Raw genomic sequence first — 27,079 nt, forward strand, 5'->3', positions numbered from 1 at the left:
AATCTTTTTGCTTTTTTATCTGTGGGTGACATGATCCTGTGAATTCTTTGTACAACAGGTGTCGATCTCAAAGATAACAGCGGGGTTAAATAATAATCCTTTACCTTTTATGAATGTGTTTTTAAGCATTACTGCTCGAAATGAAACAGCTGAGAGTTCCAGCTTCACGGCATGCTCTGTGGATATCTCCTTAATTCCTCCTTGTCTCCTTGTTTTTTGTTTTTTTTTTTACAGAGAAGCCTCACTCCTCCATACAGACTTTTCTATCATGGGACGGCTTGACAGTTGCTTTCTGTCTTTTTTTTTTTTTTTTTTTTTTTTTTTTTTTTTTGCGTTAGCACTGCTACATTCTCTCTTGTAAATATGATCATTTCTGTTTTTATTTCAATTCCCCTCTTGAATGATGAGCATAATGTTTGCATTAATTTTAATTTAAGTGTTTTCTGACAATAAACTTGACTTGACCTTTCATTGTTTCTGTTGTATTTATCGTATGTGTGCGAAGTTATGTACAAAATAAAGCGTGAATGTTGTGCTTGAGAAGAGAGACGCAAACCCACTCGACCGTATAGTGCAGCAGTACTTTCCAAAAAAAAAAAAAAAGTCAACTGCATCGTATTCTGAGAAAAAGATGCATCAAAATCCACCTGGTGTCTCTGGTGAATGAAGTTTATCCCACTGCAGCTGTAGAGTTGATAGTTGAGGGATGTGTAGAGTTGATCTGTGCTGAAATCTACCACCAAAACACCTACTCACTTTCTACTAGAGAGGCTGGAAAAAAATATGTTTTTTCTGGCTCGCAAAGAAAATGATGCATGAGTGTGTGCAAAAACCATTTATACAATAGGATGATTCAAGTAGGTCAACCTCGTTCATCAAAACACATTAAACAAAACATTCTGGAGTGGACTGTTTGTGTGCTATGCACTGTGCTTGGTTGTGTTTTTTTCTGTATTCAGCCTTTGTGTGCATATACTGTACATGTGCACAGAATGTAAAGTGCTGGGATTGTTACCAAATTCCTTCATAGTTTTTGAGGGATAATAACAGTAACGTGAAATGGATTATGGAAGATGATGGTGGAAAGGGTTAAAGTGTAGTTGTTTTCAAGGGATTATACATATGTGCACACACACAGGAATGTACCAGTTCACATGTACACACTGCTCATATATTAGATGAACAAATAATCCTAGTAATTTATTGCTTTTTTATTCAAATACTGAGGTAGTAATACATAAGCCATTCAAGGTAAACCGTTTTCTCTGACATTAATTATTAACCTTAACATCCGCATCATTTTCATATTACAGCTGTTACTGCTTCCTTGAGCTGATTTGTTTAAGACAGTAAATATTAAACAATTCTTTGTAACTCCTATAAAGAATATGTGTCCTCAAATACTTCTGTAGCCTGAATTAGATTAAAAGACATATTGTTTTGTTTTACTTACTCTGACTTATTCAGGCTTTGCATTTGTCCTCATATGTACTTTTCATGCTTTTTTTTTTTTTTTTTTTTTTTTTTTTACTTGTTGGCTCGGCCTCAGTGCGACTCCTTTGGTTTTTGTAATGAAACTCACACAGAGAACGAGGCTCAGCATTTCACTTCTTTTCTTTGCTCATTCCAGGAAGGACGCCAGTGTAAATGAAAAGATAGATCAAGCACGGCTGACACAAAGCACCTGATCCCGTCTGAGGCGTTAAAGCCCTATGAAGTTAAGTGTGCTTAATAAGGATACGGAATGAAAGTTCTCAGCACCAAAGGTCACTGACAGAACAGTACAAAGGAGCCTCGGTGAGAGCCCAAAGCTTTGGATGATTTCTTTGGGAATATATTGTGTCAAAAGAAGATTGTTTAACAAAACTCTAGGCTCAGAGTACAAACGTGTGATTCACAAAAAAAAAAAGCGAGAAGAACCTTCATGATTGTATAGAATAGTTTATCTTTAAAGATGTGTAAAAATGAGCACAAAAATATTTAAGGTGGCTATAAAACATAAGTAGTTTACACATGGTTACATTTAACCCACAAAGACCCAGTGCTACTTTTGTGGCCGTTCCCAAATGAATTCTTCCTTTCTTAAGTGATTTATGACAATTCAGTCTAATATTCTCCTCTGTGGTTTGCATTTTTAAGTGAAAATCAGGTATTTTCCTATATTTAATTCACTCATCATGTAGATGTTCGTAAAAGCTCAGATTAAAGTTAAGGGTTATTATATCAGAAATGGAGAAAACTGAATAAAAAGTGACGTTTTCATCAAAATCTATCAGTATGCTGTATTTTATTGTTTTTACTCTGTGTGTTTCTATCTTTATTGTTTTTATATTTATTGCTATTTTATTTGTTGCGCTTTGGTAAGGTCATCCTGAACCAATTTTGTTGTAACTTGGAGTACAATGACAATAAAGTCCTATTCTATTCTATTCTATTCTATTCTATTCTATTCTATTCTATTCTATTCTATTCTATTCTATTCTCACCATGAAAAGATGACAAACTGCATTTTACACCAATTATTTACATGTATTGATAAGATTAGTGGATCAACAGGTATTAGACGTTTTATATCAGTGAATTATTTTGGTTGCCAGTGGATGTTTGGGTCTTTATGGGTTAAGTGAAACAAATCATCACATTGGATTATGCACAAAAGAAGTATAGCTGACGCATCAAGTAAAGCCAAAATTCCATGGAGAGGATTGTACATCTTTTAGTCATGTGGAATAAGTTTTACGCTCTGACACTGTTTAACAAATTGACCAAAAAAGCAGTTACGATAACCATCAGGGGCTTTCACAATAATGGTGCAGAAGTTCAGCATTAGTTTCAACACACTGGGATCATTAGAATATCTTTAAAAAAAAAAAAAAAAAAAAGTGTTGTCATCTTTGTATGGTGCAATTTATTATTTTGTGTTTGACTTATAGAAAATAAATATCATTCAACCTATAAAGACCCAGACATCCACCAGCGACCAAAACCATCTTCTGATCTAAACAGTTTAATACCTATTGATCCACTAATCCTATCAGTACATGTAAATAATTGGTTTAAAATACAGTTTATCATCTTTTCATGGTCATCAGATATGACCAATTTGGACGTTCAGAGGCTTCATAGTTACCATGGAAACGCCGTCATCTTCTACAACATTGATTCACCAGTAAAACCCATGGAGTTTGATAACTGATACTGGATGGAAATACTTGTTTTATGTTCAGTTAATGATATATTTTACTGAAAAAGTCACCTTTTCTTCATTTTCTATGTTTTTGATATAATAACCCTCAACTTTAATCTGAGCTTTTATGAACATCTATATGATTAGTACATGAAATATTGGAAAATATTTTCACTGGAAAAATGTAAAATTTGGAGGATTATTTTATAATAAATGGTGACAAATCACTTAAGAAAATGTTAAATATAGAGGCCACAAAAATAGCACTGGGTCTTTACGGGTTAAAGTACTGGAAAAGGCAGATAAAGAAATAAGTCAGTCAGAGAGAGGCAATAATAATAATAATAATAATAATAATAATAATAATAATAATAATAATAATAATAATAATAATAATAATGATAACAAGACTCAACCAACAAAAGAAATATTAATGCATTATATGTAAAAACATCCAAAAACATCAAATGCATTCACATGATTTACCAGATATTGAAACCAACATCTTCAGACCTTCCAAAATAGCATTTAGTATCTTTGTCTACATAAAACACAACTGTGTAATAATGCATTTGATTTAAAAAAAAAAAAAAAAAAAAAAAAGCTTGTAACAAATACTTATTTTAAGGCCAGGTATAATAATAATAATTAATAATTAGTATTTGAAACTGTACAAGTGAATTGTTGTTTCTCAGTGATTTGCATTTTAACCCAAATAACAAAAATAAATCTAATCGTCAAACTTTTAATAAAATACACTCATAAATGCAGATGTAAGAAAGGCTATGTAGCTGCACTTCTTGCATTTCTTTTGGCACATAAGCTTGGATTTCATCACACAGACTCTCTTTGCTGTTCTGTCTTTCTCAGCAGCTTCCTGACTTTAGCAAGTAGAAGCTCTCTGAACTTGTCACCCATGAAGAAGTAGAAGATGGGGTTTATGACGCTGTGTGAAAAGGCCAATGGTCGAGTCAAGATGTATACACCTTCTATGTACATGTTTGTGCAAAGGTCCATCCCAGACCAGGGCTGTTGCGCCCCGATTCTGACATTCCTCATCACGTGGTAGGGAGTGTAAAGAACCAGAAACATGACTGCTACTGTTGTGACGACCTTGAGAGGCCGTTTGAAGGAGGTGGTACTGCGCTGTACAGCCCTTTCCTGGACCTGGAGCAGATGTGAAATCTTGTGGGAGAAAATGCACAGTCCAAGCAGAGGTAAAATGTACCCAGTCAATGTTAACCCCAGGCTGTAGCCTAAGTTATCGACGCCTTGGTGACTCTGTAGACTGGCAAAGTCCTTGCAAAGGGCCCAGTTTCTGCTCTGCAGGTCCTGGATCATCACTACTATCATTGGGGTAACCTCCACGCTCACAACTATCCAGCTCAGCACCGTAATGATCAGTGCTGTTTGCTTCTTCAACAGGAAGTGGTTCCGTGTCGGGTGTTTTATGAGCAGGAACCGGTCCATACTTATCCAGACCATGAAGAGAATGGAAGAGTAGAGATTGACATGCAAGATGTAGCGGTTGATGACGCAAGCTTGGGGGCTGGTTTCTGATTGGTGGTTTGCATAGAGGTAGGAGAGGCGTGGGAGCGTGCAGAGGAAAATGAGGTCAGATATAGCCATGCTGAAAAGGTAAATGTTGTAGCTCTGCCAATTAGGCAAACAAAAGATGTACCCAAGTATAACCAACAGGTTTCCAGTGAGACCGACGCAGAACTCGATGGCATAAAAAGGGCACAGGTAGTACATCTCTAGCACGTCATCAATCTGTGTGCAGTTGAACATCTGGACAGGAAATGATATAGAAAAATAAAACAGGGCAAAGAGAATGAAGGGATGGCAGAGGGGAAAGGAGAGGAGACAAAATGAATGGATGAGTGATAAGAGAAGCAAAACACTGTGACCTAGAATGAAACAATGTACTGTTGGGAAATAAGTAGATGATTAAATGTGAATTGTCATTTGTCATAGATCACAGGTGTCAAACATGTGGCCAGGGGGCCAAATCTGGCCCGCCAAAGGGTCCAGTCCGGCCCTTGGGATGAATTTGTGAAATGCAAAAATTACACTAAGATATTAATAATCCTTTTAGTTCAGGTTCCACATTCAGTCTTATTCAATCTCAAGTGGGCAGGATTCAGTCAAATACTATCATAACAACATATAAATAATGACAACTCAAAATTTTTCTCTTTGTAAATGTAAATATTTTCATGTATTGACATTAAAACAAAGTATAATTTCACAAAAAATGGGAATAACCTGAACAAATATGAACAACCTGAAATGTCTTAAGAGAAGTAAGTACAATTTTAACAAAATTCCGCCTGTTACTAAATGTTTTGTGTATTTGTAGATCCACTGTGATCCAAAAGTTATAATGTACATGTGTAAACGATAAACTGAGGCAGAATATCATTAAAATTACACTTATTTTTCCAGTATGTTCATGTTATTCACATCTTTTAAAAGGATAGGTTGTAGATGTAAACCTTTTCATGATGAAAATGTACTTTTTTCGCTCTAAAACAGAGAAAAGTTTGGAGTTGACATTATTTTTTATATATTATTATGTTATTATTTTACTGGTTCGACCCACTTCAGTTCACATTTAGCTGAATGTGGCCCCTGAATCAAAATGAGTTTGACACCCCTATCATAGATGAAAAGAGAAAAAAAAAAGTGTAATTCAGTTAAATACTAATAAAAAAATTGTGATTGGAGCAAAGTTATTAGAAAAAAATCATAAATGTCAGATGGTGTGTCTCTACATCTACCAGCTCCTTTCATTTATACCATCACATTCTCTAATTTTATGGGTTGTTTTTGTTTGTCTTATTACACCAGGCGCCATCTCTTGTCTCTAAGTCAAATCGATGCACTATTTTCCCAGTAATCTGAGCCTGAACTGCCTATCTGTAACCAGCCAACCATGCTGAGGTGGGTGGCTGTTGTCGGACAAAAACACCTTTCACTCCTGAGAATTCAAGAATAAAAGATTCTGATGGGTTTCTGTAAACTGGCTTAGAGTCTGGTTTTGACCAACTCTATATATAAAGTGTCATGTGATAACTTTTTTTGTGGTGATCTGGCGCTATATAAATAAAATTTGATTGATAGAGTGATATGATTGGTTTTCCCCTGTAAGTCGCTTTGGAAAAAAGCATCTGCCAAATGCATAAACATAAACATAAATGCATAAACATAAACATAAAAGAATAAACACAAACAGAGCTGTAATATTACTCTACTGTACGGTGTAAAGCTTTTACAACTGCAGTGAAAATGTCTCAAAACTCACAGTCACCAACCTGAAGTACTTTGATTAATACAGACTCAAGTTCCAGTAGGTATGTACTTATGGAAATTGTTATGTCTCTAAAGGAACCTTCCCAACACCTGCCAATAAAGCACCAACTGCAGTTAGCGGGACATAAATGTAAGTTAGAATGGGACTTACCGTGAAGTGGTTGATGGCAACACGCATAGAAAGTGCAGCTGTGAGCAGGTGCAGCCACTATCTGTACACTGAAAACAGTAAACACTGAGTGCTCAGGGTACCGTTTCCTGTAATATGACATCGCTGTTAAATGAATTTATACAGTTATACAAATATGAAAACTTTGAGTTGAATTTGCATAGTACAGTATATGGCAGAATGACATACTGCAAACCAAACTACAATCCCCAGCAGCTTTGTTTTGCCAGTTCACAACATTCCTTCTATTTTAATTAATCATTATCTTTACCTGCTCAGGAGAAAATAGCTTCTTCCTAAAAAAAAAAAATAATAATAATAAGGGAAATATCTAAACTTTGTGGTCAAAGTGGTCCCCTTGTGCAGTAAATTTTGTGTCTGGGCGCTGGTTATTCTGAAGGCTTGAACAACAACTTGACCACAGAAAAGTATAGCTTTTCTGATAATGATCTAAGAAATGACAAGAGTTTCAACACATATTTTCTGCTACGAAACAGTTTCCTCTTTTATTAGATCATACTTTGACTCTCTTCTAAGTTCCTTATTTCAGGCACTGCAGGCTGCATATTTACTTTACCTATTTTATTAGTACTATTAGATTCTAATGAAAGTCCTATTAATGATTAACCCATAAAGACCCAGTGCTGCGTTTGTTTCAGTTCCTAAATAATTTCTTCCTCTATATCTAACCTTTCTTAACCTCCTAAGACCCAGCTATGGGTTTTCTGTCCACATTTGTGGAAAAGAGTTTCATAACTTTATACAAAAAAAAGAAAAGAAAAGAAAACTGTGCACCACAAAGGACATTCCATAAAAAATTTTAAAACTGCATCTGAAAAAACTGTTGCACCATGATGTTTCCAATATAGGCACTTATTTAATAAAAAACTAAAAAGCTTGTACTTTGCTGACATTTCCTGGGTCTCAAGAAGTTAAGTGATTTATCACCATTTATTATAATATTATCGTGTGTATTTTGCATTTTTTTTTTTTTTTAATTAATATTTACCTATATTTAGTTTAATTATAATGTAGATGTTCATTAAAGCTCAGATTAAAGCTGACTGTCATAATATCAGAAACAGAGAAAAATGATGAAAACATGGCTTTTTCTGCTAAATCTATACTTAAATGAACATAAACCAAGTGTGTCCACCCACTGTCATTTATCGAACCCCATGGGTTTTACTGGTGATTCAATGTTGTAGAAGATAACTCTACAGAGCCTCTGAATGTCCAAATGGGTCATATCTGATGACCATGAAAAGATGATAAACTGTATTTTCCACCAATTATTTACCTGTAGTGATAGCATTAGTGGATAAACAGGTATTAAATAGTTTAGATCAGTGTATTTTTTCGGTGGCTGTTCAGGTCTCTATGGGTTAAATCAAGCTGGATTTTTGCTTTGAGCACAAAACCTTGAGATGAAATAATGAATTTTCAGTGTATCAGATTAATACATTTCATGGGATTTAACTAAAGAAATACAAGATCATATTCATAAATCTGTTTTTGTGTATGATGACCTAAATCACTGTATTTTTCTTATCTTAGAATGAACTGTTTAAAGAATCCACACAGTTTGTAGATTCTACAGAAGGAGCCTTTATTCCAACATGTTGCACCACCATATTTGTACAGCAGCCCATAATAGACTTAATCATCATCTTCTCCTGATGGCATCCAGTAATAAGGTGCTTTACCTTCACTTTCTATAGTATGTTGAAGTGTGAACCAGAGTTGTTATGCCTCTTCACTAAAAAAGGCCTACAACTGACAAAACAAACACTAGCTATAGAGAATATTTTAATGTTTTTAGCATGTTCAGGCAGCACTTTTTTATTGGTAACATTTATAACATTTTTTGTTGAAAAAGCAGATCCAGTCTACAATACAATGTACTAAACCATTGCTTTTTCTATTTTTTATTTATTTATTTTTAAAAATTTATTTCAAAATGCCAACCACTCATGTACGAAATATAGTTGCAAATAGAGTCCCTGAAAAACATTCTTTACTCTAATTGAAATATCTTTCTGGAAAGAGTTCACACCTATGAAGAAGAAATGTAATACATGCACATTTAGCTTTAAAAAAAGACCCAGTGCTACTTTTGTGGCAGTTCCCAAAAGAATTTTTCTCTCTATTTAACCTTTCTTGAGTGAATTTCTCACCATTTATTGTAACATTATCCTCTGTATTTTGCATTTTTCATTGTAAATCCTCTATTTTCCTATATTTAATTTCCAATATTTAATTGTGATGTTCATAATAAATCAATAAATTCAAAGGTTTTTATATCAAAACAGTGAAAACTGAAGAAAAAGTGACTTTTTCAGTAAAATATATTACTAACTGAATGTAAAAACAAACATCTCCATCCAGTATCAGTTATCAAACTCCATGGGTTTTACTGGTGAATCAATGTTGTAAAAGTTGACAGTGTTTCCATGTTCACTATGAAGCCTCTGAACGTCCAAATGGGTCATATCTGATGACCATGAAAAGATGAAACTGCATTTTACACCAATTATTTACATGTATTGATAGGATTAGTGGATCAACAGGTATTAAACAGTTTAGATCAGTAGATGCTTCTGGTCACCAGTGGAGGTTTGGGTCTTAATGGGTTAAATGTACAGTCCTGTGCAAAAGACTTGAGGCACCTTTAGCTTTTGCAGGGTTTAAAATGAAAATACATAACAACAACACAACAAGAAAATACAGGAAATATGTGCACAGTCTTAAAAGACACACAATAAACTGAACTAAATAGGTTCTAAAGGTTAAAATGATTATTTATTTTGACCCCTGACCCCATGACAAGAAGCAACACAAACAGTTAGAAACATCTGACATGTGTTGAATGAAATCTGGTATAAAACATTAAAAAATAATGCAATAAATCTGGTATTGTCTGAACAAAAAGTTTTAAAGACATGTTAAGTGTAAAGATAGTGTACACTAAATACTAGCACTTTGGTTTATAGAAGCTGTTTTTTCCCTGAAACTGTTTTTTTTTTTTTTTTTTTTTTTACATACTTCCCACTTTTACAGATTGAATCTTAAGACAAAGAAATGCATGTGTGGTCTTTGTAATTTTACTACACCAACAAACCTAATGTTGGCCAGGACTTTTGCACAGCACTGTATGTGTTGTGTTTTAATCCCCCCCCAAAAAAGAAACAGGACTGTCTAATGAGTGTTTTTGTCTTTCAGGCACTGGATAACTTGCTTCTCAGCTTGTTCAGGAAACTCTGCGTGCTCCTTTGAACATGTGGATTCTTAAAATCTAAGCCAGGAATTTAAGAACCCATGTGTTCATTGTTTCACATGATTAGTGAAACACCTCAGAAGTGTTTAACCCTTAAAGATTGACAACTATTTTCCTATCTGTTATTCAGTGATGGTGTAGATGCTCATGAAATTAACGAAACATATCGTTACCTGACTATAAAAACAAACATTACCATCTGTCAAACTACATGGATTCGATTAATGAATCAATGCTGCGGAAGATGATGGTATTTTCATTCCTTACAAAGCCTCTGAACGTCCAAATGAGTCATATCCGATGCTGCAGGAAAGCTGAGAAAGTGAGTGTGTGTTTTTGTGGGGGTTTTTTTTTAGTTGCTGTTTTTTTTTAACATTTGATTTTCGTATTTTTATTGGTATATTTTCTTATAATTCTATTCTGTTGTGTCAAAATGTTTAATGGGTGAAAAGAAAAAAAAAAAACAATAAAAAGTGAGTTACAAAAAAAAAAAAAAAAAAGAAAAGCTGAGAAACTGCTTTTTACCTGAATTATTACAATGTATTGATAGGATTAATGATAAAAAGTTATTGATTATTTTAGATCAGTGGATGCTTTTAGTGACCTGCAGCTGTTCTTTGAGGGTTAAATGTTTTGTTTTGTTTTTTCCACATCAAAAGCCGTAAGGTTTAAGAGCTGTCGTGAAAAAAATGCGTACCTCAGACAATGTATAATTATATCTTATTATGTTTATGACAACATCTGTTCACAGCGCTCTGAAAGATGTGAAGATGACAAGACAATACCACTGTGTTGACTTTTGAAATGTGAAGCTTTGGTGTCGAGAGGCTTTCCTGTGGTTGCATAACATACCCTGATCTTGATGATGTTGATTCTGATGGGGAGCCTACAGTATATTTTGGCAACACAGTGTACAATGTTGGTCAGTCTTTAGAGAGCACATGATCTGCTGCTGAGAGACATGTGAGACAAAGTCAGGATGAATTTTTTTTTTTTTTTACCTTGCCCTGCAGAGAAAGTAAGCGATGTTTAAAAGAACGGCCATGTCCTTAAGAAACCTAGCCTGGGACTGTCAGTGGTTTGTTTAGCTTTATTATTACGGGATCAAGAGCAACCTTCCAGCATTCCTGTGCTGCAGTGTTAGAGTTTGTTCTAACGTAGGTCAACGGTGGGTCGCTGACATAAATCTATTTTTAATACCGACTGGCTTTTATGGCAGTAAGTTTAGATAGAGTTTTAATAGAAAAGATAAACAATTTGTCATGATTCATTTTTCTTTCTTTTACTGCTGTCGGGTACAATGTCTTTTTCTTGAGCTGCACTTTTTTTATTAGTTCAAGAACAGCAAAGACTGCCTCTGATTTCTATGGGTTCAACAGGAGTATTACTTACCTGGGCAGTGCCAAAAGATTTAGAAAAAACAACTTCAAAACATTATTTTTTGCTGTAATATTTGAGCCAATAGTAACAGTCGTATTGCTTGTATATGGATGCAAGTAAAAAAATTTTTCCTCATATTTTCTTGCATAACAGAGTTTAAAGTCTGGGAAAAGGAAAAGAAAACATATTTGATTAAACCAGATTATCACATCTAGTCATCTAAATTAAATTAGCTTTTAAAACCCTCAACACATTATAGTTTGGAACCAAAGTTTCCAGCTTGTAGTCAGAGTCTTACATAAAGTCAGGTACTGGGATAATACTCATTTATTATTCCTGCAGTCAAAACTATTAAAACTCTATGATTTGGTAATCTTTTTATACAGCTCAACTTCTATATAAAGCCAAAAAAAATGAACTACCGGCCAACATCCAAAACTATTTGTCCATAGAGAGGGGCGTGTAGGAATTTCAAAAGTCCAGGCAGTAAGAACAACCAGGGAAAGTTTGTGTGTATCAGTGTGTGGGGTTACGCTTTGGAATGGGTTTGGGGTAGACCTCAGGCAGTGTCCAAACACTGGAAAATTCAAAACAATGTACAAAGAAATGGCCATGTCACAATACACTGCTCAAGGAAGGGTGTGATTATTATTTGGATTGTCAGGTTCTATTATATTATGTGTGGGAGTATGTATGTACATTCAAAGATGTGCAGATGTGGGTTGGTGTACAGATGTATACATAATCTGGTATGTGTTCATGTATGTGGCTGTATGTATATAAGTATGTAGGTATGTAGGGGTGTATATATGTATATAGATAATCACAATCTTATATTGTATATTATGTGATTAGGCACAAACAGTCTGAGGATTGGAAACAGGGGGTAGGACTAGACAAGCAGTGGCTTCTTCCTTCTCCCTTTCAGGCACAACAGTTGTTCCAATTTCCATTGTTTTTGTTTTGTTTTTTCCTGTTTTGTATTACACTTGTGTTTGAAATAAACTATACTCTCAAAGTTTGCTGGTTTATGCAGCATTAGAGTGCCCTCTACTGGCAGACCACTGTAACATGCCTTCTAGTTTTATCATGGTTACAAATGGTGTTTTCATTCTAGACTTTGTAACATCTGAGGGATTTGCAGTGACATTCCAGTGGTGGAAGAAGTATTCAGATCCTTCCCTTGAGTAAAAACACATATGTCACACAGTGAAGATAGCCTACTTGAAGTCAAAATTCTGCATCAAAATCTGATTTAAGCAAAATTATGTAATTGCCATCAGTAAAATGTACTTAAAATAATGAAGGGAGGTGAAAGTAGTCATTTTTTAGTATTATTATGGTAAATGGTTTTACTAAAGTATGTATTTAAGGTTGAAATGTTTTATACAGGGTGGGGAAGCAAAATTTTCAATATTTTGAGGCAGGGATTGAAAGACAGTGTATGACCAATTAGTTTATTGAAAGTCATGAGAATTTATTTGTCACAAGAAAATTTACATAATAGAAAATGTTTTTATTCTATGTGTCCTCCTTCTTTCTCAATAACTGCCTTCACACGCTTCCTGAAATTTGCACAAGTGTTCCTCAAATATTCGGGTGACAACTTCTCCCATTCTTCTTTAATAGTATCTTCTAGACTTTCTCGTAATAGTTTTGCTCATAGTCATTCTCTTCTTTACATTATAAACAGTCTTTATGGACACTCCAACTATTTTTGAAATCTCCTTTGGTGTGACGAGTGCATTCAGCAAATCACACACTCTTTGACGTTTGCTTTCCTGATTACTCATATGAGCAAAAGTTTCTGAAAAGGTATGGATAATAGTGTTAGGTATGATTATGACATCAATATATGTTTGGTTTCAAAACAATTGACGTAGTGCCTGCTGAGAAAAAACAACTAAATGTTCATTGTAAATTTTGCTTCCCCACTCTGTACAGCAATATACAAATCATGGTCTATAAGATCATCATAGGTTTGTAGTGTTAGTATCACGTAAAATCCTCATATTCTTAGATGCTCTAATGTTAATGAAATTAGAAAAATAGCCCCACGTTTATCTATGTGATATTGTATTTTCCAAAAAGATATTTAATTAAATACTTGAGCAATAATCTCGATGAGTTCTCCACTGTGGCCCATAAAGTTATATTTTCTGTGTGATGGTGTGTGTGTATTGTCAGTACTAAACATGTTTGGTGTATTCCCACAGACTTAGATATTGTGTATGGAGTGGGGGGGCGGTTGATGTTTAAAACCAATAATGATCAATGCTTCAACTGAGAAGAAACTCTCCCCTTCACCTCTAATTGTACTGTAACAGCGGGTAGAGTTGATATTACACAGGGGAGTTTCTGTTGGTGTAAGACAGCTATAAATATATTTTACAAAACAATAGAAAAACACCATCTTCTGTTGGTGGAGTTTAATACAGGCTGCACGGACAGAAAAGCACAAATGTGGAAGAAGTCAACATAGAGACAAAAGCTAATCATGTTTTTAGATGTAAAGCACTTTGGCCTTCTTCATGTTTTTGAAAAGTACTATATAAATAAATAAATAATAAATAATTTACATGTTTCTGTCTATTGTATTTAGCCTATAGGACTGTCCCTGACTCCTACTTTTATTTGTCAACTCAGATGGGACAGAGTTATGGGAACTTTTATATACAGTTCCACATAATAGATACAGCACTGTTATGAAAGACTATAGTCCATGAATGAAACTACAGTTCTACAGATCCACAGAGCTCTTCGGACACATGTATAACAGTTTACAATAACAGTGACAGTCAAATCCTGTCACTCAAACTCCTCACCTATAACTGTCCTGGATCACAACTTCACAACGACAGGCCTCACCTCCTGCCTTAGACCATAAAGACCCAAACAGCCATAGGCGACCAAAACCATCTGCTGATCTAAACTGTTTAATACCTGTTTAATCACCAATCTTATTAATACATGTAAATAACTGGTGTAAAATGCAGTTATTCATCTTTTCATGGTAATCAGACATGACCCATTTGGATGTTCAGAGGCTCCGTAGTTACCGTGGAAACACTGTCATCTTCTACAGCATTGATTCACCAGTAAAACCCATAGAGTTGGATCAATGACAGTGGCTGGACACACTGAGTTTAAGTTCAGTTAATGACAGGTTGGACTGAAAAAGTCACTTTTTGTTTGGTTTTCTCTGTTATTGATATAATAATCCTAAACTTTACTTCGAGCTTTTATCAACATCTACATGATCAGTGAATTAAATGTTGGAAAATACCTGATTTTTACCGAAACCCCCCCCCCAAAACAAAACACATCATCATCATTATCCAAACTTCATGGATATTACACATCCAAGCACTTTTTTGGATTGTGGTCCATTTCCCACCACAGCAGAAACCACATACAAACACTCTTTTTTTAAATATACAAGTCACAAACCGTACTTTAACCAGTCAAAGTGATAAAGAAAGTTAGAGTCAGATGGTAAAAGATGTGCTCTTCTGTTATCAAAACTTACATGTTGTCGATTTCCAGAAAACATCTGTGTACAAACGAAAAGCGCTGCGTCTTTTTTGGCCAAAACTTCCCCAGATCCAACCTGTTCACAAACACTTTTCCATTGATATGCCTCTTTGGTTTGTAAACTTCTGCCCATGGTTATGGTTGTGTCAGCACGCCTGCACAGGCCTGACGCATCTTTCTCTGTTAATTCCAAAAACCATTTGTGGAAGTCCTTATTTTGGCATGATTTGGGTTTCTGTGACTTATGTTGTTTTTTTTGCATGTAAATGCCTGAGATAGGGCAGAGGGGGTGGGCGGGACTAGGAGTATAGGGGTTGTCATAGCCCCCCTTGGGGATTGAGAGGAAAAGCTTTTTCTTTTTGATAGCAAAAGGAAGAACTTTGTACAAACTGCATGTAATTATAGCCCATTCCCTCAAGAAGGAGATAGGAGCTCTGTCGGGATGGAAAAGTACAGATTTAACAGAAAAAATCTCTGTACCTGCAGCATTTTATGACATATATTCTATATCAGTAGGTGAGCTGTTTGTATAAACACATATCTAAATTATATACATATCACCAATCTTATTAATACATGTAAATAATTGGTGTAAAATGCAGTTATTCATCTTTTCATGGTTATCAGACATGACCCATTTGGACGTTCAGAGGCTCCATAGTTACCGTGGAAACACTGTCATCTTCTACAGTATTGATTCACCAGTAAAACCCATAGAGTTGAATCAATGACAGTGGATGGAGACACTGGGTTTATGTTCAGTTAATGACAGATTGGACTGAAAAAGTCACTTTTTCTTTGGTTCTCTCTGTTATTGATATAATAATCCTATCTTTACTTTGAGCTTTTATCAACAGCTACATGATCAGTGAATTAAATGTTGGAAAATACTTGATTTTTACTGAAAAAACACAAAACACAGATGATAATATTACAATAAATGGTGATAAACCATTTAAGGATAGTTAAATATAGAGAAAAATTCATTTTGGAACTGCCACAAATGTCACACTGAGTCCTTATGGGTTAAGATGAGACGCCTATTGTACATTAAAAGCTGTGAGAAAGAAATGCAAATTGTGTTACTGTATGTTAAATCAAATTGCAATGTATAACTTTCTTGGTGAAAGCGTACATGTTATAGTTCCCCATTATAAACCACATACACTTCATGTTTTGGCCTTAATATTTAAGGTTCAGATGTCAAGGTAATTCCCCTAAATCATGTATAATAATTATATATTGCAGTTCATTCACAAATTACCTGAAATGTGAAGTATATGTACATTTGTATTTATGTAGTTATTGTTCACATATTTCACATAAAATCTTTAGAATCCCTTTGATTGTAATTGTTGAATCTGCTTCTGTGTTTCACATGCATTTACCTCAGTTTGTCTTTCTGATTCTGTAAAGTTAATTGAAGTTAATCCATCTCACTTCTACTGGTTTTTATTTATCAAGTGCACTCACCACCACCCACTGAACCCACACTGTACCTGTGAGGCCAGGTAGAGTGTGTCACTATTGTGTCACCACAGACTCCCATCAAATTCTTAATACAAGGACTTTCATACAGTATAACAGTATCAGTGGATCATAAACTCACTATAGTTACAACTCATTTGATGATAGAGAATGATTTCACAGTCGATCTATTTAAATGAAAACTTATGAGACTGTAACTTTAAGAAGTAGCAGAATTTCCTCCACACATAAAAAAACACTTGATCCTTGAGTTCATCAAAGATATTGAAGTCAACACTGAAGATATGAGGTTTTTGTTGAGGATGGGGGGTATTAAAACTAATCTGAAAAGTAAGTAAAGCTGTCAATTAAATTTAATGGAATAGACAGAATGATATTTACCTCTGAGATGTAGTGGAGTATAAGCTGAATAAAACTGAGAGTCAAGTAAAGTTTAAGTACTTCAAATTCTACTTGAATAAAGGTCCTTAAAGCCGTGTATGACTTTCATCACAAATTTTTCTTCAAATTTGTAAAATCCCAGTGATAGTCTAATCATCATTAATCCATTAGTCTTTCTGTGCTTACACACCTAATTCACTTCCCTCATGGTGAACAACGTCGAAGATGACCATCACAAACAGTCTGTTTGTTTACATACCGAACCTATATGTCACTCAGGCCTTTCGGAAATTTTGTCGTGAGCAACAACATGGACACAACAAGCAATGAAACCGTGTCTGCTACCGGGTCAGAAGAAATGGAAGGAATCATTCTGAGTACTAAGGTTATAATCGTTAACAAAAACGAACGAAATGACGAAAACTTAAATTGAAAAAAACATTTTCGTTAACTGTAATTAATAAAAACTCTAATTAAAAGAAAAAAAAAAAAACGATAACTAACTGAAACTGTATTGTGAGCTTACAAAACTAACTAAAACGTTTAAAAATTATGGATAAAATTCCCTTAGTTTTCGTCTTTGTAAATGTTGGATTGATATCAAATTGATTTATTTCACTCCAGCAGTTTTAGCTAGCAGCACCATACAACACTTTACAGTCTGTCATGTCTGGTCACTGGTGGTCTCCAGTCATCTTCTGGTCCTAACTCTACCTGGAACATACAGACTAAAGCTGGGACAAAACAGCACAGTCCTGTCTGGGGTTTACTTTAGTGATGAGTGGGGTCGGCTTTTTTTTTTTTTTTTTTTTTTTTTGCTCACTGTGCGCGCGAGTGACAGAGACAGAGTGGAGCTAAAGGACAGAGTCAGTGTTGAACTAGCATCCAGGTAAAGACTGGAGAGTTTATCACCATGAAAAGGCCTTCCAAGCCCTGAACTGCACAGTTTAGAAGAGGAGAAAAGAGGAGGATGAAAACTAATCCAATTACAGAGGTATGGAACCTGTTACAATGTTTAAAAACGTTGGATGTTACTAGCTACAGCTAGCTGAACTGAAATGAAGCAAAGTTGGCTAATAATAGAACTGTAGATTAATATGATATGACATATCTGCTAAGGTGTGGTTTACTGATGAGGAACTGGGTTATATATGTTTATAAGTGGTTTATATATGTTTATAAGTGGTTTATATGTGTTTATATATGTTTCTATATGGTTTCTATATGTTTCTATCTGGTTTGACTGCTGGTTAGCTGGTTTATATATGTTTCTATCTGGTTTAACTGCTGGTTAGCTGGTTTATATATGTTTCCATCTGGTTTAACTGCTGGTTAGCTGGTTTATTTATATATGTTTCTATCTGGTTTAACTGCTGGTTAGCTGGTTTATTTATATATGTTTCTATCTGGTTTAACTGGTGGTTAGCTGGTTTATATATGTTTCTATGTGGTTTAACTGCTGGTTAGCTGGTTTATATATGTTTCCATCTGGTTTAACTGCTGGTTAGCTGGTTTATATATGTTTCCATCTGGTTTACTGCTGGCTGCTTTGTGCATCTCCTCTCACCCTTTGCACATCTTCTCATTGTTTTCACGTAAGTGACGTTGTGTATGGATCACGCCCCCCCCCCCAAGCTGCTATAGGGAATTTGTACATTGTACTGTACAGTGTTTGTGTCTCCGCTCAGTCAATGAGCCTCCCTAACCCGACCCCCAAATAAAGTGTCCAGGGTAACCCATATCCGTGCCTCACTAATTTCTTTGAACAGGATGGTGAGGAAGATAAAATATATGAAATAACTAAAACTAAAACTAAACTAAACTAAAACTAAGCATTCAGAAAAAAACGATAACTAATAAAAACTAGCAAACCTGCTCTAAAAACTGATTAAAACTAACTGAATTAGAGAAAAAAAAGTCAAAACTAATTAAAACTAAACTATAATTAAAAATCCAAAACTATTATAACCTTGGTGAGTACAATACAGAATGTGTGACTGTGAAAAACAATACTTAGACATCAGTTTTACGGCATTTTTGGAATATGCCACTGAGTAAGCAAATCATACACATACTGTAAGGAGTGAGATCCAGAGTGAGATCCCTCCGACAGGCGATACCGAACACGCCAAAACAGGCAGACACAAGAACAGTTTTTTCCCCCAGGCCATCACTCTGATGAACACTTCATGACCCATCCAGTGTCAATACCCACTTGACTCCAGTTCACCAACTCACAAACTTATATTTTTGCACTCTTTATAAAACTGTCTAATTTGCACTATGTAAAAAAACTCTATTTGCTCTACAGTAATTTATATATATACATAAACATATATTTTTACAGACTGTATCCCTGTACATATCCACTCACTGTATAAATACTTCAATTTGCACTTTCTGTACATACTACAATGTAAAACCCACTGTAAATAATATATACATATACATATATTTTTAATAGACCCACTCACCCACTCACTGCATAAAAACTCCAATTTGCACTCTGTATATATCACATTGTAAATCCACTGTAAATCTCAACCCATTGTTGTCTCTTGGACTGTTTGTCTGTATTGTGTCTAAGTCCACATGTTGTCTGAGTTCATGTCAAAAGTGTATGTCATGAGCATTGTGAAAACCAAAGCCAAATTCCTTGTATGTGTTCACATACTTGGCCAATAAAGCTGATTCTGATTCTGATTCTAATTCTGATAGATAGATAGATAGATAGATAGATAGATAGATAGATAGATAGATAGATAGATAGATAGATAGATAGATAGATAGATAGATAGATAGATAGATAGATAGATAGATAGATAGATAGATAGATAGATACTTTATTCATTCCATAGGGAAATTTTCAGGTTCCAGCAGTATCCACAAACTTAAAAACTTAAAAACAACAATAGTAAAAAACACTTTAAATTTCCACAAGGACTCAGTGCAAAGGAGACTGTTGTGTTGAGTGCAATGTGAACAGTGTGTGTGTGTGTGTGTGTGTGTGTGTGTGTGTGTGTGTGTGTCTGTGTCTGTGTCTGCGTGTGTCTGTGTGTGTGTGTATGTCCTACAGTCCAGGAACATATAATAGTATTGTTTTTCATGATCACACACCCCGTATTATAAGATGACAGTTGACTTACAGTGATTCCTTCCATTTCTTCTGACCCTGTAGCAGACACAGTGTCATTGCTTGTTGTCTCAGTGTTTGTTGCTGCTGCAGCTGCATGGAATTCCCATTCCCACAATGCACTTTGTGACAAAATTTCCGAAAAGGCCCGAGTTACATATCAGTTTGATATGTAAACAAACGGACTGCTTGTGATGGAGTCAGCGCATGACTTTCATCACAAATTTTTCTTTAGATTTGTGAAACCTGAGTGATGAGGGTGAACAACATCGAAAATGCTTTAATGGTGTGGGTTGTATTAGACCAAATACCCTCAAATACTCAAATATTAGAAATGTAATCACACAAATATCTACATGTACATAGGTAATAATAAAGTTTATCACTCTCTTGGATTATCCCTCCTGTTTGTCTTCCCATTAGGTTCAGTATTTTCTGAAGATCTGAGCAGGTAGCAGGGATTTTACCTGTGCCATCTCACCAATACTATCTGCTGTCTTTTGTGTAGATATTTGCAAAAATTCTGTTAAAACACCACTATAGTATCTGGTTTAAATTCCTCAAGTCAAATCAAAAAGTTGAAGTGATATAAACTGCTTCCAAATGACATTTCTGCAGTGCGTTTAATCCAACAGTCATGATGTAATGCAAAGTTTGTCCTGTAGAGGGCAGTGTTATTCCATAGCTCTGATATTAGGCACAGGCTCTACAAGTGTTTTAACTTGTGACTGAGGAAATTACATTGATGTCTGGAAAAAAAAAAGAAAAGATTAAATGATTAGAAAATAAAAAGTTATGAATGAATCAAATGGATGAAAGGCAATAAAGCGGGCCAGGCCCTAACTGTTGGCAGACTGATGAAAAAAAAAATTAAACAGTAGTGAAAGAATGAGGAAGACTGAGACAGAAGAGTAATAACAGAGCGTGCAATGGACTGATTAGTAGACGGTGGAGCTGTGCCAATCATGTCATTGTGGCCTCATAACTTTTGTATGTGTGTGCGGGAATGCAAGTTGGCGTCCCTGCGCTAAACGAAGAAATGAAAAAGTGATGGACTATGTCTGCTGGTTTCACTTGTGCTCATTCCTTCCTCTCCTCCTGAGATGGGCAATTTGTCCCAAATGTACCCAGACACACACACACACACACACACACACACACACACGCAGAGAAAGACAGAAAATGAGCAACCTGAAAGCAATGGCAAGTATCAGTTTGGCAGAGAAATTAAGAGTAAACACATTGACCTACCTATCATATGGGTTTATTTTAAGCCTGTCATGTTAAAGTGTGTGAGTGAGGTGTGTGCGTTATTGTGAGAAAGTGTTCCATTGGACCCTGTAGCTTACACTGTCCCAGTTCTAGAAGGTGACACACTTAGAGCTTTATCACTACAACTCTGCTCTAATTATCAACATGGTTCATATTTGACAGATAGCTAATTGGATCAAATCCTGATGTAGAATGTGCACATGTTGAAGTGTGCACCACAAGAGATGTAGATAGAGTACAGCAGTGAAATGGTGAAAGCATATTTTTATGCAGAGGGGATGTTATTTCGTCCAGACTGGTATTTTCTTCCAAACCTCTAATTCCAATATATGCCATAGACTTTACTCTCAGGTTGTTTCAGTAATGGTTCGAGTGTTTGTTTGAGGAGCAGTCAAACACTTGGACAGAGGTTTGATTTAGAGCTTCACCTTCTTTATTCATTCCATAACGGTGATAGGGTTACTGGTTATGCAAACTGCTGTGAAAATGGCTTCACTAAACGGCCCAGCCAACAGTATTTGTTTTGATGTGTCAAATATGTGCGGTCACTTTGTTTCACTGCAACATGATCATTAGCTGTGAAAAACATGCAGCTAGCGGTTCCTTTTTTGGCCAAATTACAGTTTTACTTCAGTGAGAGAGGCAGTTAGCTTCAAACTTTTTTTTTATTTTTTTATCTGTGTCAGAAACACTGTCAAATTAAGTCCCCCTCCTCCCTCTGTGTCGGATTGCTGGAGAAAGAAATAAAACCCGACACAACAGAAGAAATTGTCAGAGTATAGCATGCAGTAGTTATTTGGGATATCTTTGATCCCTTTAGCTTTAAATTCTGAATAAATCAAAAGCTTTTGAATAAACATGTTACACTGTGTATAAGTGGGGGGATCACCTCATGATTTGGTGTGATGTATAAAACTATTTTGGCACTCGATCCTATATTAAATTAACCCATAAAGACCCAAACAGCCACCATCGACCAGAATCTTTACTGATACAAATTGTTTAATACCTGTTGATCCACTAGTCCTATCAATACATGTCAATAATTGCTGTGAAATGCAGTTTTTCATCTTTTCATGATCATCAGATATGACCCATTTGGATGTTCAGAGGCTCCGTAGTGAACATGGAAACACTGTCATCTTCTACAACATTGATTCACCAGTAAAACCCATGGAGTTGGATCAATGACTGTGGTTGGAGACACTTGTTCTATTTTAAGTTAATGATAAATTTTACTGAAAAAGTCACTTTTTCTTCAGTTTTCACTGTTTTGATATAATAACCTTTGAATTTGCTGAGTTTTCATGAATATCAAAATTAAATATTGGAAAATACAGAACTTACAATGAAAAATGCAAAATACAGAGGATAATGTTATAATAAATGGTGAGAAATCACTTAAGAAAGGTTAAATAGACAGAACAATTCTTTTGGGAGCTGCCACAAAAATAGCACTGGGTCTTTATGGGTTAAAGAAATGTGCATATGTTCAATTACTTCTTCATGGGTGTGCACTCTTTCCAGAAAGATATTTCAATTAGAGTAAAGCAGTTTTCTCTGTTTTTGATAAAATAACCTTCAACATTACTCTGAACTTTTATGAACATCTATATGATCAGTACATAAAATATAGGAAAATACCTGGAAAAATGCAAAATACAGAGGAATTTTTTTTTAAATAAATGGTAATAAATCACTTAGCAAATGTTAAATATAAACAGGAAAAATCATTTGGGAACTGCCACAAAAGTAGTGCTGGGTCTTTATGGGTTAATTGTTGTTTTTCGGGCATGAACATGGAACTGTTGTGCTGTTCTTCTGTCTAAGATTGTTATGATTGTTGATATTTGTATTATTATGTATGTTTTGCTTGCTCGCATATATGTTAAATTTCATTGCGTGTTCGGAATAAATCACTAAAAAAAAAAAAAAATTATATGTCAGAACTGCAGGGTTGTGTATTGATTAAAACTGTGGTGAAACGAAGTCTCATCGGGGTGTTGGTGTTTACAAAAAAAAAATGGGGTAAACATCTATCTGGAAGCACCTTAACGACCCTTGAGAGTCTTTTTCAGATCTTTCGGTTTTCTTTGGCCCTCGATGGATCTCTTTCATTTTCCGTCGCAGCAGCTTCGTGGGCTTGTTTTACACACGCTGCTGGTGTATGCTGTGTCAGGCTTTCTCAGCGTTACTGATATGATTGCCTCTGCTGTCTACTGGGACGAATAAATTCAAAACCACCATCAGGTCAGCTAACCGTCAGCTAATAGCCACGCTAGTCACTAAACACTTTGCAGAGGTAAGACTTCCTGGCCTCAGCGGGGGCTAATATCTAACCCTGCCATGTTTTCACTTCAGCCTCTGATAGCTGGCTCTCAAGGTCACTGGAGCACAACTAATGTCAAGCTGTAGCTATGTTCAGATTCCAGCGTGGCACTCATACAAGATCTACGCTTTGATGCTGTGCTTCTGGCCATAAAAGCGGCTTTTTCGTCCATGTAGCATGTCATATACATCGCTGTTCATACACTGAACTGGTCAAAATGCCAGTATAAAGCTGCCTGGTTTTAATCTCCGTGCACAGTAGCTTAAATGAGCTTTTGTGGATTTTTCACAAGCTATGAAACTTATTTCCCGCATGAAATTGGCAGCTGTGACACAGAGGTGCACTCCTAACAGTAACATCTGTGTGTGATTTTCCTGTTGCGTCCTCGTCAGACTGAGTTCATGTGAAGCACTGTCATCCGTTTCAGCAGATGGCAATCGAATGTTTTCTATAGAGGAATTGTTTTTCTGAGCCTTTACGCAACATATACACACGTGCGCACACACACTCAGACGCACACCGCAGAGCCTTTTCAAAGTCTTCTCTTGTTTCATTACCAGCATCACCAGGTTTTTACAGATGTGAACATTACCACACCGAGCAGAAAATAATGGCCCTCCTGTTCTGTGCCTTAACTTGATGACATCATACCGCCACTGCTCGGGAACCTGGGAGCTGTGAAACAGGTTATATTGTGTTAAACATGATTTGTAATGGGTAAGTAGGGTTAGTGAAGTCATTGAGGGTCTTGTAAGCACAGTGGGGGTTTTACCGCTCTGTACATTGCTACTCTTTATATCTCACATTTCCAAGTACGCACACAACACATCAGCTCTCCTGTCACTCACTTTCTGCCGGCTTGAATTGGCAGCTCCGTCACCTGACAGTCAAGTGTGGGCTGACGAGAGAAAACTTCCCTTTGCAATAGTGACATCAGCCTTTCTTCAGTGCCTTTTAGCTGCAACTTAACTCCCTGTCTTTCTTTTCTTTTTTCCCTTCCTGTCAGGGTTAGTCTTTCCTCCCCCTCCTCATCACTGTAATTCTCTTGACTTGGCTCCGTTTTGGTCCCTCACTTCTCACTATGATATCAGACACAAAGAAACACAGCTAGGGATTTTTTTTTTTGTCAGTTACAGCATTTGGACCAATGGCTTGTCATATCTGCTGCCTCCTAATTGGTGTCACATGGTGTCAAGAGACCGGCAAATCTCATAGCACCAAGGGGGACGTCACTGAAATCTGTCTCCACACTAAAGAAAAGAGAGTTTGCAATATGAACTCGGAGGAAAACAGTGCATTCAGCAGAGGATGGATTTTCAAATGGATAGATGAGTTGACAAAAAAGATAACCTAAAGAAACCCTTTGATCTTTGTGATGATACATGTCTCTTTGTATCAGCCCCGTAACCTCAGGGGTGGAGAATAATGAATTTTCTCTGTGGGTCCTTTGACTTCCTGGTTTGTGTATGTTGGCACCAAAGGAAAAGACTCACTTGCCAACCATTGTCCAAGTGGTCAACAGTTCTCCTAAATAACATACCCACAGGAATTTGTCTCAGTCTGCTTGTCTTTAAGAAAATAAAGACAGGAAATTGGGAGAGATCATATTTGGAGGTGCTCAAAGGACCAGAGAGACCGAGCCGCTGAGTTTCAATGTCAGTGATGTGCTTTGGAAACATTCTCACACAGAGAGATTTCTAATGTAAATACTCAGAGGCACTCTGGGTGCTGAACTAAGATACATTTATGGCACTGACTGAATTCCCCAGAATCCACCAAGCATCAGAGGTGGATCTAGACAGTTTTACATGGGCTGGCATGAGGTTTTTGCAGGGTGGTGCTGGAGTATGGTACATGGGACTATACAGTGGTGGAAAAATGTTATTGGACACCCCATGCACTTGTAATATATTGTATTAAGAATCACTCTTAAGTCCTTAAACTCTACCAAGTATTGTTCCATTCTCCCTTCTGCATGTCAACTGTTGCGTCGAGGTCAAAACTGGAAATTTCAGCAAGAAAATGCCCCTTGAAACACATCCAGGGCATAATGTGTTGAAATTGTTGAGAAAGTCCATTCAGTTCAGTTCAATTCAATTCAATTCAGTTCAGTTCAGTTCAGTTCAGTTCAGTTCAGTTCAATTCAGTCCAGTTCAATTCATTTCAGTTCAGTTTATTTTGACATGTATAAAATGTGTTAGGGTACTTTGAAGAACTGACATGGGACTTTGTGATCAGTAGAAAAAGATGGTGTAAGGAGACGGGAGTATATAAGTTTTATTTCATCCAGCTCCTTTTCGAATGCTTTTTTTAAACACTTTTTTTGTAAATTTTTTTCCCTTGTTGTTTTTGTTTTTTTTTATGTATTTGAAATAAATAAAATAAATAAATAAAATAAAAATATTTATAGAGCTCAATATCACAACAAAGTCACCCCACAGGACTTTACAGAAATTGTTGAATTGATAAAAAAAAAAAAAAACCCACAATGACAATAAGCAAACAGTCAATTAATCAGTAAACAGTCGCTGAAGTGAATGGATCAATGTCCCAGGCATCCCCTGTCCTTCGACCCTTCTTCTCAGCAAGGAAAAACTCCAAAAACCCACTGGGAAAAAGAGAAACCTTGGGGAGAACCACAGTGAAGAAGAGATCCACTCCCATGGACGGACAGACTGTAGATGTGACCAGGACTGACGGACATCCATTTGCTGATGTAATTCCAGTCTGTCATTTAGCTTTGTTATTATTATTTTTTTTTTGTGTGATAATAATACATTAAAAAATACACTTAATTTTTTTTCTCCACTACTATTTCATGATCAAATTTGAGATTGTATAAAATTTTAAGGGTGTCTGAAAACATTTTTCCACTACCGTATATGCAATTGGATATGACAAAAGATCTACAGAAATACTTTATTTATTGCTACATAATTCCTTGTAGCAAATACTACCCCGTTGTTCATAATGCAATGCAAGACCAGAGTTCAAACAAAACTGAATAGCTCTTAAGAATTAATAACAAAATGACAATAATCCAATAGTGTCTGCTCTGTAAAAAAAAAAAAAACTGCAATAATTACCCCAGAAATGTAGTGGGGCAGAAGAATAAAATACTTTAAATCACTTTTGGTCAATTTATTGTTTGTTTGACTGTGTTGAGAAGCTTGTGGACATTGTGGGGGTTTGTTTTTACAAGTATGGTTTTAGGAACACAGAAATATAGCATAAAAAAACACCTCGTTTGGGATGTAACTTTGATATTGGATTGTATTTCATGAGCAGCCTGCACTGATTACATGCATTGCTTTAATTACCTTTAACTAAACACCATAGTCCAGTTTGTCTCATATTATGTCTCACTTAATAATATAAAATAAATATCTCTAATGTTGTGTTTGGCATTGTTTTGTCAGCAATAACCAGGATTACTTTTTAATCATTACTTAATACATTTTTTGTCGTTATGCATCTGTTTCTTCAGCTTCAGAAAAACACATTTCACAAACTCCTGCAGGTTCAAGTGGACGAACAAATCACTATCAATCCTATCAGATTTTAATGCCTTTAAAAATACTTGCTAGTCCAGCATTTTCAATGCTAAAATGCTC

The 27,079-nt window shown here is 35.7% G+C and overlaps 1 protein-coding gene across 4 annotated transcripts; it reads right to left on the minus strand.

Moving 5' to 3' along the window:
- Nucleotides 1-3,367: 3,367 nt before the first annotated feature.
- Nucleotides 3,368-15,094, minus strand: LOC115431839 (succinate receptor 1). Of its 4 annotated transcripts, XM_030152507.1 has the most exons (4): nucleotides 14,858-15,094; nucleotides 6,943-6,967; nucleotides 6,654-6,721; nucleotides 3,368-4,978 (listed from the first exon to the last, which is right to left on the minus strand). In XM_030152507.1, exons 3-4 carry the CDS (start codon nucleotides 6,678-6,680, stop codon nucleotides 4,022-4,024), a joined length of 984 nt encoding a protein of 327 aa, XP_030008367.1. In that variant the 5' UTR covers nucleotides 6,681-6,721; nucleotides 6,943-6,967; nucleotides 14,858-15,094; the 3' UTR covers nucleotides 3,368-4,021. The 4 variants fall into 4 exon arrangements, with proteins under 4 accessions (XP_030008367.1, XP_030008366.1, XP_030008369.1 ...); XM_030152506.1 differs by lacking the exon at nucleotides 6,943-6,967; XM_030152509.1 differs by lacking the exon at nucleotides 6,943-6,967 and having other exon boundaries at nucleotides 6,654-6,760.
- Between the last annotated feature and the right edge of the window lie 11,985 nt (nucleotides 15,095-27,079).

The sequence above is a fragment of the Sphaeramia orbicularis genome, chromosome 13 (genome assembly GCF_902148855.1).
Source record: "Sphaeramia orbicularis chromosome 13, fSphaOr1.1, whole genome shotgun sequence".
Lineage (NCBI taxonomy): Eukaryota > Metazoa > Chordata > Actinopteri > Kurtiformes > Apogonidae > Sphaeramia > Sphaeramia orbicularis.

What these genes read in the sequence shown, in the direction of transcription:
- LOC115431839 (XM_030152506.1), bottom strand. Translation starts at nt 6,680, where the DNA reads ATGCGTGTTGCCATCAACCACTTCACG. An exon ending in TTGCCATCAACCACTTCACG is followed by an intron (nt 4,979 to 6,653) that starts GTAAGTCCCATT and finishes TTTCCTGTCCAG; the next exon opens with ATGTTCAACTGCACACAGAT.